The sequence below is a fragment of the Vigna umbellata genome, chromosome 4 (assembly GCF_029865625.1).
Source record: "Vigna umbellata cultivar VRB3 chromosome 4, Vumbellata_1.0, whole genome shotgun sequence".
Taxonomy (NCBI): Eukaryota; Viridiplantae; Streptophyta; class Magnoliopsida; order Fabales; family Fabaceae; genus Vigna; species Vigna umbellata.
Window position 1 is genome coordinate 12,521,875 of NC_142168.1, and position 13,882 is coordinate 12,535,756.

General features: G+C 34.7%; 2 protein-coding genes across 2 annotated transcripts; one reads left to right on the forward strand and one right to left on the reverse strand.

Annotated features, from left to right (window-relative positions):
- The first annotated feature begins 1,886 nt into the window (after positions 1–1,886).
- LOC124829831 (Leucine-rich receptor-like protein kinase family protein) lies at positions 1,887–5,482 on the forward strand. Its single transcript, XM_047303403.2, has 2 exons — positions 1,887–3,720; positions 3,806–5,482. Exons 1-2 carry the CDS (start codon positions 2,174–2,176, stop codon positions 5,280–5,282), a joined length of 3,024 nt encoding a protein of 1,007 aa, XP_047159359.1. The 5' UTR covers positions 1,887–2,173; the 3' UTR covers positions 5,283–5,482.
- A 517-nt stretch (positions 5,483–5,999) lies between these two features.
- TIF3H1 (translation initiation factor 3 subunit H1) lies at positions 6,000–10,977 on the reverse strand. The gene is made up of 12 exons (XM_047303406.2): positions 10,829–10,977; positions 10,647–10,726; positions 10,213–10,329; positions 10,008–10,111; positions 9,802–9,868; positions 8,955–9,088; positions 8,830–8,878; positions 8,520–8,591; positions 8,337–8,438; positions 8,194–8,261; positions 6,439–6,591; positions 6,000–6,282 (listed from the first exon to the last, which is right to left on the reverse strand). Exons 1-12 carry the CDS (start codon positions 10,836–10,838, stop codon positions 6,225–6,227), a joined length of 1,014 nt encoding a protein of 337 aa, XP_047159362.1. The 5' UTR covers positions 10,839–10,977; the 3' UTR covers positions 6,000–6,224.
- Between the last annotated feature and the right edge of the window lie 2,905 nt (positions 10,978–13,882).

A 13,882-nucleotide genomic window follows, 5' to 3' on the forward strand; every position in this document is an offset into this window, starting at 1 on the left:
TAGGAATAAACAAATTGAATAATATATAATAAAAAAATTTATGAATTATTGTGAAGATTTTGAGTATATATTGTTGTGAGTAGTCAAATTAAATAATATATATTATTGTGAAGATTTTAAGTTATTAATAACGACAACTTCACTGCTTCAAGATAAGTGAAAAATCTTGTATTAGATAAAAATAAGTAATACGAATAAAATTTATAAGAATAGTTTGTTTATATTTAATTGATGATAAAAATTTGTGTCTTTTCTAGTAAAAAATATCAGTAGTATCAGAATTTAGTTGATCTTACTAACAACTTGAATAAATATGATATAAAATAAGTAAAAATTCTATAAAGTTTAAGAATTTTCTACATTACAAAAATGTTCATTTAAAAAATATATATATCTCATTCATTAGTATTTTTATGTCTCCTTGAAAGATATTTACAATAACTTTCCTTATGTTTTAATTGTGTGGGTGTGGATCATAACATTTAAAAAAATTTATATGTAAATTTTCACATTAATTATATATTTCTAACTATGTTCCAAGTTTTAAAAATCAGAAATGTACTACATCAAAGAAACATACTACTAACCAGCAAGTAACATTAATAATATAAAAAAATGAAAGTAAATATAATTACTTTGACATTATTTGAATCAATTACATTCCAATTCATTATTTGTTGTCAGAATAGAGACTTTGGAAACATTGCAGGAAAGGTAAGTTGAACATGTTATTAAAAATTTAAAGAGATTATATGGTAACATTATTGTTAAGAACATTTATTCCTCTTGCTTTTCAAACTTTATATCTTATAATAAGCTTAAAACAACAATTATAGTAACAAATAAGAGAATATTAACAATATTAACTAAAATTTATCACAAATCACAAAGTTTTACATATCAGATTTTTATATATATTTCCTGAATTACATATCTGGCAGAAGAAAATTGTACCTGAAGTAAAGATATTCACATAAAAATCTCCATATTCTGCTACCATGGATGTAAAAGTGGTAGCTTTCATGTGTTGCCTCACTTAGAAAGGTGATACACTGAAAATTTGAATCTGATTTTCATTTCACAAGATAGCAACATGGTTTTTGTCACCTTCTGCTATAGCTATAAGATAGCTATAAGATATCTCATCATCTACAGCAACGCATTCTTATAATAATAGACTGACTATGACTCAGGATAAACAATATTTGCAACCAAAAAATTCTCATGACATACTTCAATTATTTAATTTTCTTCTGTATAATTTTATCATTCACTTTCTTATTTTTTATACACTTTTGCTTAAGCTATATTAACATTTTCTAGTTATCTAGTTGCTGCTATATATATTATTTTTTTATTGCATGTATACCAAATAGAATATTATTTTGATTTGAACTACAATCTCTCTCTAATAAATCAGAGTTTATTGTAGCAGATTCGAGATTCTTTTTTCTAGATTGAAGAGTGACTATTTTTCTTTTCTCAAATTTAAAATCAGCAGAGAAAAACAAACCACACAGCATTCTGCAGAGACAAGAGAAGGAAGTGTCATAGTATCAGTAGTTTAAACTAAAAAGTGGTTCCTCCTTATAGAGGCATCAAGATCAATGCATCATATCATTCAACAACACCATTCTCACGAATAAAAAACTGTTCCCATTTGAATGATAGTAAAACTACAAAACCTCACAAGGAAACAGTTAACATATATATACATGCTCACAAAATTATTCTTGAATTTACACTAAAAAATTGCATATTTAACTCACTGAATATTCGAAAACGAGAGAAAGGAAAGGCACAAGGAGGTAGAAGTTGTAGGACACGACAAAGGCTTGTTTGGACAAAGGCCTTGTAAGGTGTAATGGGGTGGCAATTTGTCAGTAGCTTAGCCACGTTTGTTGGACCAAAACTGTTTGATCACGGACTACACTAACAATACCATATTCACCCATTTTCTGCTTTCTTCAATAGCCATTTTTGTAAAATATTCTTCTCTCCTTCTCGTGAGCTCACATGTAAAATCGTTTTCGCAAATGTAGTGTAACATCTACCAGTCATTACAGTTTTCACATACTATGCTATCCCAAAGAGAAATAAGCCATAATCATAGCTGACTGCTAAAGATAGAAAGATAACTCCACCAGCCCCATCGAGAGGAAGAAGGACAAGAATGAGTATTTCTCAGTTTCGATCTAGAGTTTTGAGTTTTCTGATTTCAGTTTCCTGTTTTCTGACATGCTTAGGAAACAATGACGTGCCTGTCCAGTTGAATGATGATGTTCTTGGCTTGATTGTGTTCAAATCAGACCTTCAAGACCCTTCTTCTTATCTTGCTTCATGGAATGAAGACGATGCCAGTCCATGTTCATGGCAGTTCGTGCAGTGCAATCCTCAGAGCGGAAGAGTTTCTGAGGTCTCATTGGATGGCTTGGGATTATCTGGGAAGATTGGAAGAGGGCTTGAGAAGTTGCAGCATCTTACGGTACTGTCCCTTTCTCATAACAACTTGAGTGGGAGTATCAGTCCATCTCTTACTCTTTCAAATACTCTTGAGAGACTCAACCTTAGTCACAATTCTCTTTCTGGTTCAGTCCCTACTTCTTTTGTGAATATGAATTCAATAAAGTTTCTTGATCTTTCTGAGAATTCATTCACGGGATCAATCCCTGAGAATTTTTTTGATACTTGTTCTTCCCTTCATCACATTTCTCTAGCTAGGAACATGTTCGATGGGTCGGTTCCTGGTTCACTGTCTAGGTGCTCCTCGTTGAATAGCCTTAATCTTTCCAATAATCGTTTCTCTGGTAATGTGGACTTTAATGGGATTTGGTCACTGACCAGGCTTAGAACTTTGGATCTATCCAACAATGCCTTATCTGGGTCTTTACCTAATGGAATTTCATCCATACATAACTTGAAGGAGATCCTATTACAAGGTAACCAGTTTTCAGGTCCTTTATCCACTGATATTGGATTCTGCCTGCATCTGAGTAGGTTGGATTTTAGTGATAATCAGTTCAGTGGAGAACTACCTGATTCACTTGGGAGGCTTAGTTCTTTGAGCTATTTCAAAGCATCAAATAATTTTTTCACCAGCGAATTCCCTCAATGGATTGGTAACCTTACCAGTCTGGAGTACCTAGAGCTTTCAAACAATGAATTCACTGGAAGCATCCCACAGTCAATAGGGGAACTGGGGTCACTGTCTCATCTGGGAGTTTCAAGTAACAAGCTTGTTGGAACTATTCCATCATCACTAAGTTCCTGCACGAAGTTATCTGTGATCCATCTCAGAGGCAATGGTTTCAATGGCAGCATTCCAGAGGGTTTGTTTGGCCTAGGATTGGAGGAAATAGACTTGTCCCGCAATGAATTGAGTGGCTCAATTCCAGCAGGATCTAGCAGGCTCTTGGAAACTCTAACCAGCTTGGATCTTTCAGATAACCATCTCCACGGGAATATCCCTGCAGAAACTGGTCTTCTTTCAAAACTAAGCTATTTGAATCTGTCTTGGAATGATCTTCAATCACAGATGCCTCCAGAATTTGGCCTCCTTCAGAATCTAGCAGTTTTGGATATTCGAAACAGTGGCTTGCGTGGTTCAGTTCCAGCAGATATATGCGACTCAGGCAATTTAGCTGTCCTCCAACTAGATGGAAATTCATTGCAAGGGAATATTCCAGAAGAGATTGGGAATTGCAGCTCTCTTTACTTGCTGTAAGCATCCTATTTCTGAAGCCCAAGTTTTAGTTTTGGTGCACGTCTTTTTTGGAAGATACTAATTTGTTCTACTTTTATGCAGGAGTTTGTCTCACAATAACTTGACTGGTTCAATTCCGAAGTCCATGTCAAAGATAAACAAGCTAAAAATCCTGAAACTGGAATTCAATGAACTAAGTGGAGAGATACCAATGGAGCTTGGAATGCTTCAGAATCTACTTGCTGTGAACATATCATACAACAGGCTCACAGGCAGGCTTCCTACAGGTAGAACATTTCAGAACTTGGACAAAAGTTCCTTGGAAGGAAACCTGGGTCTATGCTCACCCTTGTTGCAGGGTCCGTGCAAGATGAATGTCCCCAAGCCACTGGTGCTTGACCCAAATGCATATAACAACCAAATAAGCCCTCAAAGGCAAAGAAACGAATCATCTGAGTCAGGATCGGTCCACCGGCACAGGTTTCTTAGCGTATCTGCCATTGTAGCGATATCTGCATCTTTTGTGATTGTATTAGGAGTGATTGCTGTTAGCCTGCTTAATGTTTCTGTGAGGAGAAGGCTATCATTTGTGGATAATGCTTTGGAAAGCATGTGCTCAAGCTCTTCAAGATCAGGGAGTCCAGCCACAGGAAAGCTAATCCTGTTTGATTCCCAGTCCTCACCTGATTGGATCAGCAATCCTGAGTCCTTGCTCAACAAGGCATCAGAGATTGGAGAAGGAGTCTTTGGAACCCTCTACAAGGTTCCATTGGGATCACAAGGTAGAATGGTCGCAATCAAGAAGCTTATATCCACAAACATAATCCAATATCCAGAAGACTTTGACAGGGAGGTAAGAATCCTGGGGAAAGCAAGGCACCCAAATCTAATAGCATTGAAAGGATATTATTGGACTCCTCAATTACAGCTTTTAGTAACTGAGTTTGCACCAAATGGTAGCTTGCAAGCCAAGCTACATGAGAGGCTTCCTTCTAGTCCTCCTCTTTCTTGGCCTATGAGGTTCAAAATTTTGCTTGGAACAGCAAAAGGGATTGCTCATTTGCACCATTCTTTCCGTCCACCAATCATCCACTACAACATAAAGCCAAGTAACATTCTGCTAGATGAAAATTGCAACCCCAAGATCTCAGATTTCGGGTTAGCTCGGCTTCTGACAAAGCTAGACAGGCATGTGATGAGCAATAGGTTTCAGAGTGCATTAGGATATGTGGCACCAGAATTGGCGTGCCAGAGCCTAAGGGTGAATGAGAAATGTGATGTGTATGGTTTTGGGGTGATGATCCTTGAGCTGGTGACAGGTAGGAGGCCAGTGGAGTATGGTGAAGACAATGTGCTTATACTGAATGACCATGTGAGGGTGCTGCTTGAGCAAGGTAATGTGTTGGAGTGTGTGGATCAAAGTATGAATGAGTACCCAGAAGATGAGGTATTGCCTGTTCTAAAGCTAGCAATGGTATGCACCTCTCAGATTCCTTCTAGCAGGCCAACTATGGCTGAAGTGGTGCAAATACTGCAGGTCATTAAAACACCAGTTCCTCAAAGGATGGAAGTGTTTTGATGCGATATGCTTCTCTGATGAACTAGCTTGTCATATAGAAAAATATCTGTTAACTACTAAGATTTTTTTTTTCTCTTTATGTTGTGTATCCTTTTCATTTTCCTTAGTAGCCATTTGGTTTATGTTGATTGTTCTTTTAAGTACAAGCAGATTTTCCTCGTATAAATGGAAATATTGCTATATAAATCCGTTATTCTCAACTCTTGATTTCTCTTTTTATGACAAGCTTTACGGATTTCATTTACCCAACTTTTAATCCTGTTACAAACAACATCAATTTAGCCACGTTATTCATCGGAGAGGACAGCGTGAGTTCTCGGAAAGTAAAGTTTACCAGGTAAGAAAATGGAATTGAGGAACCAAAACTTACGCATTGTTATAGACGTAACTTTAATCCGGCAACATACGCAGAAGAAGAATGCTAGCTATACTTTCTTTTTTGTGTTTGTTTTTATGAATGGTTAGGATTTAGCTATACCCAATAAAATCAGTAATTTCCAACCAATCGTGAAGACTTCCACAAAATGTAAAATGTTTCTATTACTACCCCATTCAAATCAAGGTAACCCCACTTGGATTTTCAAAAAAGTAATTTTCTGCCATTAAATACAAGAAAGTGCGAGCATTGTTAACTTCAACTCAAGGAGCCTCCTTATTTTCCTTAAAGGTGTTATATTTTCCACAAAAATAATGAATTAGCTGGTAAATACAACTGGATGCTCAATTTTGTGGCATAACTCAAATAACACGTGGCTCAGCATGTATCTCCAAAGAACAGATTATACAGGCATATATAATGGATGGGTTAAAAAATAAACAAAAATTGCGTCGCCTTAAAATCATAATCCTCTAATATACTACCAAATTCACCAGAAAAGTCTTGGTACTATATGGAAAAGAAATTGGACTAAACCACAAGAATGGCAGACAAAAATTGCCTTCTCAATCTTCATGCAAAGCCTTCATCAAATACAGCCTGTTAAAGCTCTGCCCTGACACCCTGCAGAACATGCAACAGAATGTATGGAAGATTAAACTCAATCGGCTAGAGAAGACAATGACAAGAAATAAAATAAAGTCAGAAACTTCAAATCGGTAACTTCGTATATTTGCTCCTCAAACATGAAAAAAGAGGAGCACGGTCATCATCACGTACCCATTGATTTGATTACAGTAGTTGGAAATTTGATTTGTTATGAGGAAGCTCTCCAACCGTGATGGCTCGGGGAGGGGCTTGAAAACGGGATTTGAAGGATCTTCTTCCGGCAAGGGCTCTTCTCCAGCAGCTTTACGAGCCATGTTCTCCGCCCTATTATTATAAAAACAAAAATATATAATATGCATAAACAATATTTGAAAACAAGGGATAAGCTATCTATTGCTACCATTAATTTTCATGGGTGTGCTTAAAATATAAAAAGACAGCCAATGATAAAATTGTTAATCAGGCCTGTGAATATTCAAACACTGCTGGATTTCCATAATGTTCGGTTGAAAATAAAAGTTAAAAATTGTGCTACAATTACCAAACATACATTTATCATTGATTGGATATGGGATATGAGAAAATAAAAAACGATAAAGCATAAAGCAAAGTATTACGATGGCAATGGTCCAGCCCCTCCAAAAGAAAAAACAGAAAATCACTATTTCCTAACATATAATACATTGATCATCATATCATACCCATAGCACATGCAATGAGAGAGATGTAGAGGGAGGGGACCATTTCAAAAATATAATAATTGAGTTTCTTGTCCTTATATTTTGAATCTGTATGATTAGGTGTAAAAGTTTATCCTTTCAACCACAGTTCATTTAAAACTTACCAAAAACTAAGAAATAGAGAAAAAGTGCATGACACAGGAAAACTGCTATTCTGCTGATTCAGTAGCAATTCAAAGGAATCACAGGTCACAATTCTTCCCAATAAACTATTGTGCTTATTACCTCCGGTGCTAAATTAACAGTGGATAAAATTGAGATTCACACAACTATGATAACAATGGAGATTATAAGTTGTCTAATGACATGCACTGAGAAAAACATAATGTATAGTATTCATCCAATCCAATTAAATGGTTCTGCGGACTGGTCTTTACTTCTGAAATTCTGGAAAGGTATAATAGTCTAACAAAGTTCTTGACTAGAAAGCAGAAAATGGTTAAAAAAATATCAAGGTATTTATGTATCAAACGTAAAAACCAGTGCTTCGAGTATAGGATCTTTTCAGCTGTCATTGTTCAACTCGAGTCAATTTTAGAAATACAAAAATGCTTGTTTTTCATGTAAATTACAGTTTAATTATAGTAACGAACAAAAATATATCCTGGTACAAAATTTAAAACGTCTAATTTGAAAAATTCTGTAAAGCTTACAACCCATATTCATGTGCTAGCTTTTTATTTGCAAAAATCATTGTTAAATCAGTTTAATCATAGGTGTAATCACAAGTTATTGTGTAAAACTAAGGTACTAATTCCTTAGTTTCCATTTTGTGGGTAGAGGGTTTTTTCATAAAAAAACCAAAAAGGTGGGTATATTCTTATTTGTTAACAACGATATTTAAATCATTGGTGGATTATGCCGATTGGCCACCCACTATGAAGCACATTGTAACTTCCTAAAATGGAAATCTGATACTAAATGGCTATGTATGTAGATTTCACAAAGTATTCAATAAATCATGAGAATAAACAGAATCTAAAACAATTAGAAAACCCATATTCAAAGACATGGAATCTGAACAAAAACAAAATCATTAGTGAACAAAAATCCTCCATTCAAACGCTGACCATCTTCAAAGAACATAAAAAACTAACTGCTGATCTATGAATCTTAGTCTTACAAAGAAAATATAATGAAGTTATTACTTTTGAAGATTCTAGTTCAAGGGCAATCTTAAGCGTACCTTCTCTTTTGGAGCCATGCTTGCTGCTGAGCTTGTTGACGAGACAAACTCCTATAGTAGAATTGGAACTAAGATAGAAGAAAGTTCAGTTAGTTACATTGTGAAAGAACGAAACACCCACGCACAAAAAGAGCTAAAATAACCTTTTGTTGTTCTAGTGACAAGTCATCCATGCATTCTATCAAAAACTCCGTATTCCTCTCCATTAATGAACTGGTTGACAATTGCAGACGGTCATAATCACACTGCAATGGCACAAAAGCAGATGTAAACATAAAATAAATTTAAAATGACCAAAAGAATCCCTAATAAAAATCATTGTTCACCTGGGTGACAGGAGTATCAGGTTCCAGCTCAGTCATGAAAGCACTGATAAGGGCAGAATTTGAAACTTTGATCTGATATATTAAAAAAAATTGATGGTCAACATTAATAAAAAAAACTACCAAAAAATAATTCAAAACCAAAATTAATACACTTCCATACAATAAAATATGCAACAATAGTATTCATCTTAATGCCAGTAGCATTTCTAGCTCATTCCTAACTGTTGCATTAACAGATATGAAGAAGATTATTAACATTCAATTGGTCCAACCACCCAAAAAGGAAAGGCAAATTCCTGAAAAAACTTACCGGTATTTCCTCAAATATATCCACCCATGATAAATTCTTCTCCCTCAATCTATTTCACAAGACAGAAAAATGAGAAATCAAATGGTTCAACTTTTAGACAACAAGACACAGAAGAAAATTCATACTTCTCCCCAGTAAAATTATTGCTGCGATAGAGTTCCATGAATGAGTCAGAAAGCTTCAAGGCCTTCAGAGCCAGAACACCTTGATCAGACCTTGATGGATCATATATTATGCAAACACAACGTCTAATATTCTCCTGAAAAACATTGGTAAGTTTGAAACAAAAGGTCACTCATCGGACTTGATACTGTTGAAAATATTGTCTTCAGCCAAAAGAAAAGAAAAAGTGCACAACAGACTGCATCAAAAACAATTTTCTATTTTAAATATCAGAATTCACTAGCAGCCATTTTTACAATAAATTGAAGTAACAGGAAACCTGAACATTGGAAAATGCATGGCATTCACGTCATCTAGTTATATACAAACATTGGGTATGTTTGTCATTCTACATACTCCACTCAACTTCCCTGATTTCAGAAAAGACTAATTCTAATTTGAAGCAGTATGATAAGCATGTTTGTAATAATAATACAGTTAGGCATGCATAATATTCCCAATGAATCGTAAAGGGTAACTTTCATATCTGACACAATTGGTTAAGAATGGCATCGTGCCACATGATCATAAATTCATAATAGTTAACCACTCAGAAGTTCAAATCCTAGGTGATGCACCTCGTATCCTGTGTTGGCCAGTTGGGCATTATCAATTTATAGTTTCACAGGTTATTATGATATAGTAATAACCTCCTAATAATGGCTTCATTTGACCCAAGTAGAATAGTCATGAGAGGCGTGTTATTGTAAATATCAAACTACGGGAGCATTTGTGCATAACGTCATTTTCATGAAATCCCAGCTGAAGCAAAATTATGAAAAAATAAATAAATTGACAAGCATTCGCTACCTGGTAATTCATAAAGGTTTCAATAAGTTCCACAGTCTGAAAGGAGCCGAGCAATGTAGATTGGTACCTGGATACGGAGAATTATCCCATAAGTAGGAGAAATTATTACAAAGAAAGAACGTCTTGAACCAAAATTTCATCACATTAAACAAACCACTAAAAGCGCAGGTATCACATACGAAAAGTGTCATCTTCATCATACATACCATCCAACAGTATTGTTGTCAACATTAACCTCCCTCAGGCATCTCATCATTTCCAGCTGGTAATTAGCACCATCAGCTTCAATTTCCTCATCCTCCTCCCTCATCTGCGATTTTTAGCAACCGAAACAGCGATGAATTTAGGAGGGCAATGCTGAAGGATTCAAAAATGGAGAAACGAAAAGGAAAAAGTAAGGAAACATCATACTGGAAAGGGGAAACAGTTGGTAACTTCAAGAACACTGCCAACATCCAACCCAAGAAGTTGCCCAGTGACTAAAGAAGGCGAGTGGTCCTTACAATGCTTAATTATCTTAAGAATAACCTGTTCAACCAAGACACAATGGCACCAGATTAGCGTCAGTATTTCTTCACAGAGCACAGAATTAATGAATATTCACTTACAGTACAAGGACCTGCCACAAAAGCATATAACATGAATCCTACTACCAGATGCCCATCAACATAATAAATGTTGTCATATCAAAATCCATATTATTGAAGAAAACAAGTACAGGTTAGACACAAACAAGAAACAAATTGAAGCTGAACGAAAGACCCTTCCAAATTAACCCCGTATATACAAAGGAAAAAGTGAACAACAGTGGAGCCATTGAAGTTTGTAAAGCATAGAATCCATACCAGTCCTTCAATCTGGACGACTCTAAGAGGCGGCGCAGCCTCCTCCGTCGCCGCGACTTGGAGAAAAGATCTAGTCGTAGCTGCATGCGTAAAACGAGACATCACTCAATGGCATTAAATGAGCGAATAAAAGTGAAAGAAAAACCCTAACGTAGAACAGATTGTTGGGAGCGCAATCATACTTGTAGCCATGTTTTGAATCGAAAGATGGAAGACTCTGCGATAGAGTTTGGAAGAGGAAGAAACCCTAACGCACGCCAGAGCAAGAGAAGGGGTTTTGCCTGCAATTGGGTTCAAATAGTCCACAATAAAATTATTAGCCCAATTTTTAAAATAATTAAATAAAAACGACATTATAATTTTGGTTATGAAATAAACATTAATTAACTTAATATATATCAAATATCTCTACAAACTGTTTACACGTTTTATTTTTTGGTAATAATTTAAAATGTTAATATAAAATCTATATCTATAACATATAATAGAAATTTTGATATATATACAAATTAATAATATTTTAAAGATAAAATAAAAATAAATAGACTTTGATATGTTACCATCATATTTATATAAATTATATAATAAATCACCCGAAAAATATTAATGAGTTATTTTATATTGTATTTAAAATAATAATAATAATATACACAAATACTATTTTTTATGATAAAACTATTCATTTGAAAACATTATATTCCTCTTCTAACGAAACTTTTTTTTTATTGTTTTTAATTTTTTTAATGCACACATGTCTTATAATTGTTACAGAAATTTTACAGATCTATCAATTTAGAAAATATATTTTAATTAGACAATTAAATTTTTACAGATGCATAAAGTTTTTAAAAAAAGAAAAAGAAAATTACCAGGCTGTTATCTGGTATTTACAATTTGATGATCTTGAAAAAAAGGATTACAACTTTTCCTCGTATTAGCATCAATCATAAAACTGTATTGACAAATAAAATAATTACATCGGTTTTTTTTCTTAAACTTAAAATTTTGTTTTATGTGCAGTAAAGAAAATATAATATTGGTTTATTTAGACTATTGGGTTAAGTTGTCTACAGCAACAAAGCAAGGACAGCGGTGACAAAAGTGAGATGAGTTTATCGGATAAATAAAATGGTGAAGTAATAAACATTTATTTAATAAAAACCTAGAATTAAACAATTAAATTTTATAAAAAAATTATAATTAACTGTAAACGAATTTTAGCTTTTACAAGTATTAACGCAGTTTTATTTTATTTAAATAATTAAATTGTTCATAAATATTTTATAATTATAATCGATAATTTATTTAATACATATAAAAACTAACGGTAAGAACCTAGAAAATAGAGTATTAGAGTAGATAAGTGTATTAAAATAATGAGACGAGTTTTTTACTTTAAAAATAATCTGATAATATAAATAGAATTTTTTAAAGTTCGGTTCATTATCTAAATACTTTTTATCTCTCTAAAACATTGTTTCCTTCCGTTCTTCTGACTTCTCTCTACCATCTCTCACTTCTGGGTTGTCGGTTTGATGATCACGGCGTCAAGGGCTACACATATGACCGATCAATTGGGTGAATTGAGCGAGTAAGTGATTATTCCTTTCTTGCGCGTCTAGGGTTCTTAATCTTACAAATTGGTTCTGCTTACATGGATCCAGAGTTATTTTCTTTCAAATTCTAGCTCAATTTAAGTTCTAGGGTTGTTTTCCATCACCAATTGGTGATCTATAGGTGTTTCTAGAAATTCCTTACGGTGCAAGGCTTTGTCAGAGTAACTCTGTGAGCTAGGTTGTTTATCCCTGAGGTAAGGGGAGCTAGTTACTGTTTTAACTTATTGTACAACATGTGTATATGCTGAATGTGGTGTTATTCTATTGTTGAAGCACAAAATTGGGTTTTTAGAGTGAAGTGAATTATATGTATTGAAAGGTTTAATTTGTGAAACTGCAGTGTCATAATTATGAACTGATTTAGCTGAATTTAACTATTGCGATTGAACATATTGGAGGTATTTGATGTAAGAATTCTATTGTATTGTTAATTAGATAGAAAGTCTAGTGAATTATGTTTGTTTTTAGTCTTTTTGGAGGAAGTGGAGTAGTGAATTTGAGAGTTAGGGGTTATGGACTCAATTAGACTGTATGGACAACTTGTGGAAGTCAATTGTGATTGGTTAGAGTCATCAAAGTGGTCAAAAACAGGTTCAAAGTGGTACATTTGATTTTGGGTCCCTAAGTTGATAGATTTGATGTTTTAAAGTAGGATTTGGTTCATAATCAACTTAGATTGAGGTTAAGAAGATTTATAATCACCTAGTCAAGTCTAATTAAGTATATAAAACAATATAGGGGTGTTAGAAGTTGGGAAAAATGGTTAGAATTGGTAATGGCTGGTTGAGTTGCATAATTATGCAGTATTTCGTTCTGCAAATTATGTAGACTCGCTCTGCAAATGGATTCGCATAGTGAGTCACCTTGGCGAGATGCTCTCTGCCAGGACATTCGCACAGTGAGTCGACGCGTTGTGTGAATGGGTTGAGAGGGTTGCTCTCTGTTTGATGATCTGCATGGCGAATCGGGAAGCTATGCGACTGGTTGGGGTCTGGGACTATTGTTAATTTTATTAAAAACAACAAATAGGTGCGTTTGCGAGTGTTTAGGGAGTTTGAGCCACTATCTGGGGCTCTTGCATAGCGAGGTGGGACGTTATGCGAGGGGTTGGGGTCTGATACAATTCGGAGGTTATTCGCATAGCGAGTTTAACCGCTGCACGAATGGTTTTGATGGGTGGGTCTCTGTTTGAGGATTCGCACAACGAGTTGGGTCGTTGTGCGAGAAGCTTCTGGTCTCGCTCTGTGAATGTGTGCACTGTGCGAATGGTTCAGGTTTAGTTCACTTTTTTCTTGTGGTCTTAAGTTGTTTTAAAAGAACTTTTGAGTGCCTTATGAAGTATGTTTGAGTTGTATTATGTTATATCATTGGTTATTGTTGTAAGTTGTGTTTCAAAGTGAAAGTTGGTGTTTTCAAAGTTGTAAGTTTAAGGTATGGTTGATGGACGTAATTCCATGAACCTCGAGGAGAGGTTACATGGTGGTGTCCTATATTGTGATTCAAAGTGAATTCTCTTGTTGAGATTCAAGTATGTTTAGAATGATTATAGGAGCTCAGTCTTGGAGGTTATCCTGAAACTCCAATGGCCTTTCATTCTCAAGTAGAGAGGATTGATCCATG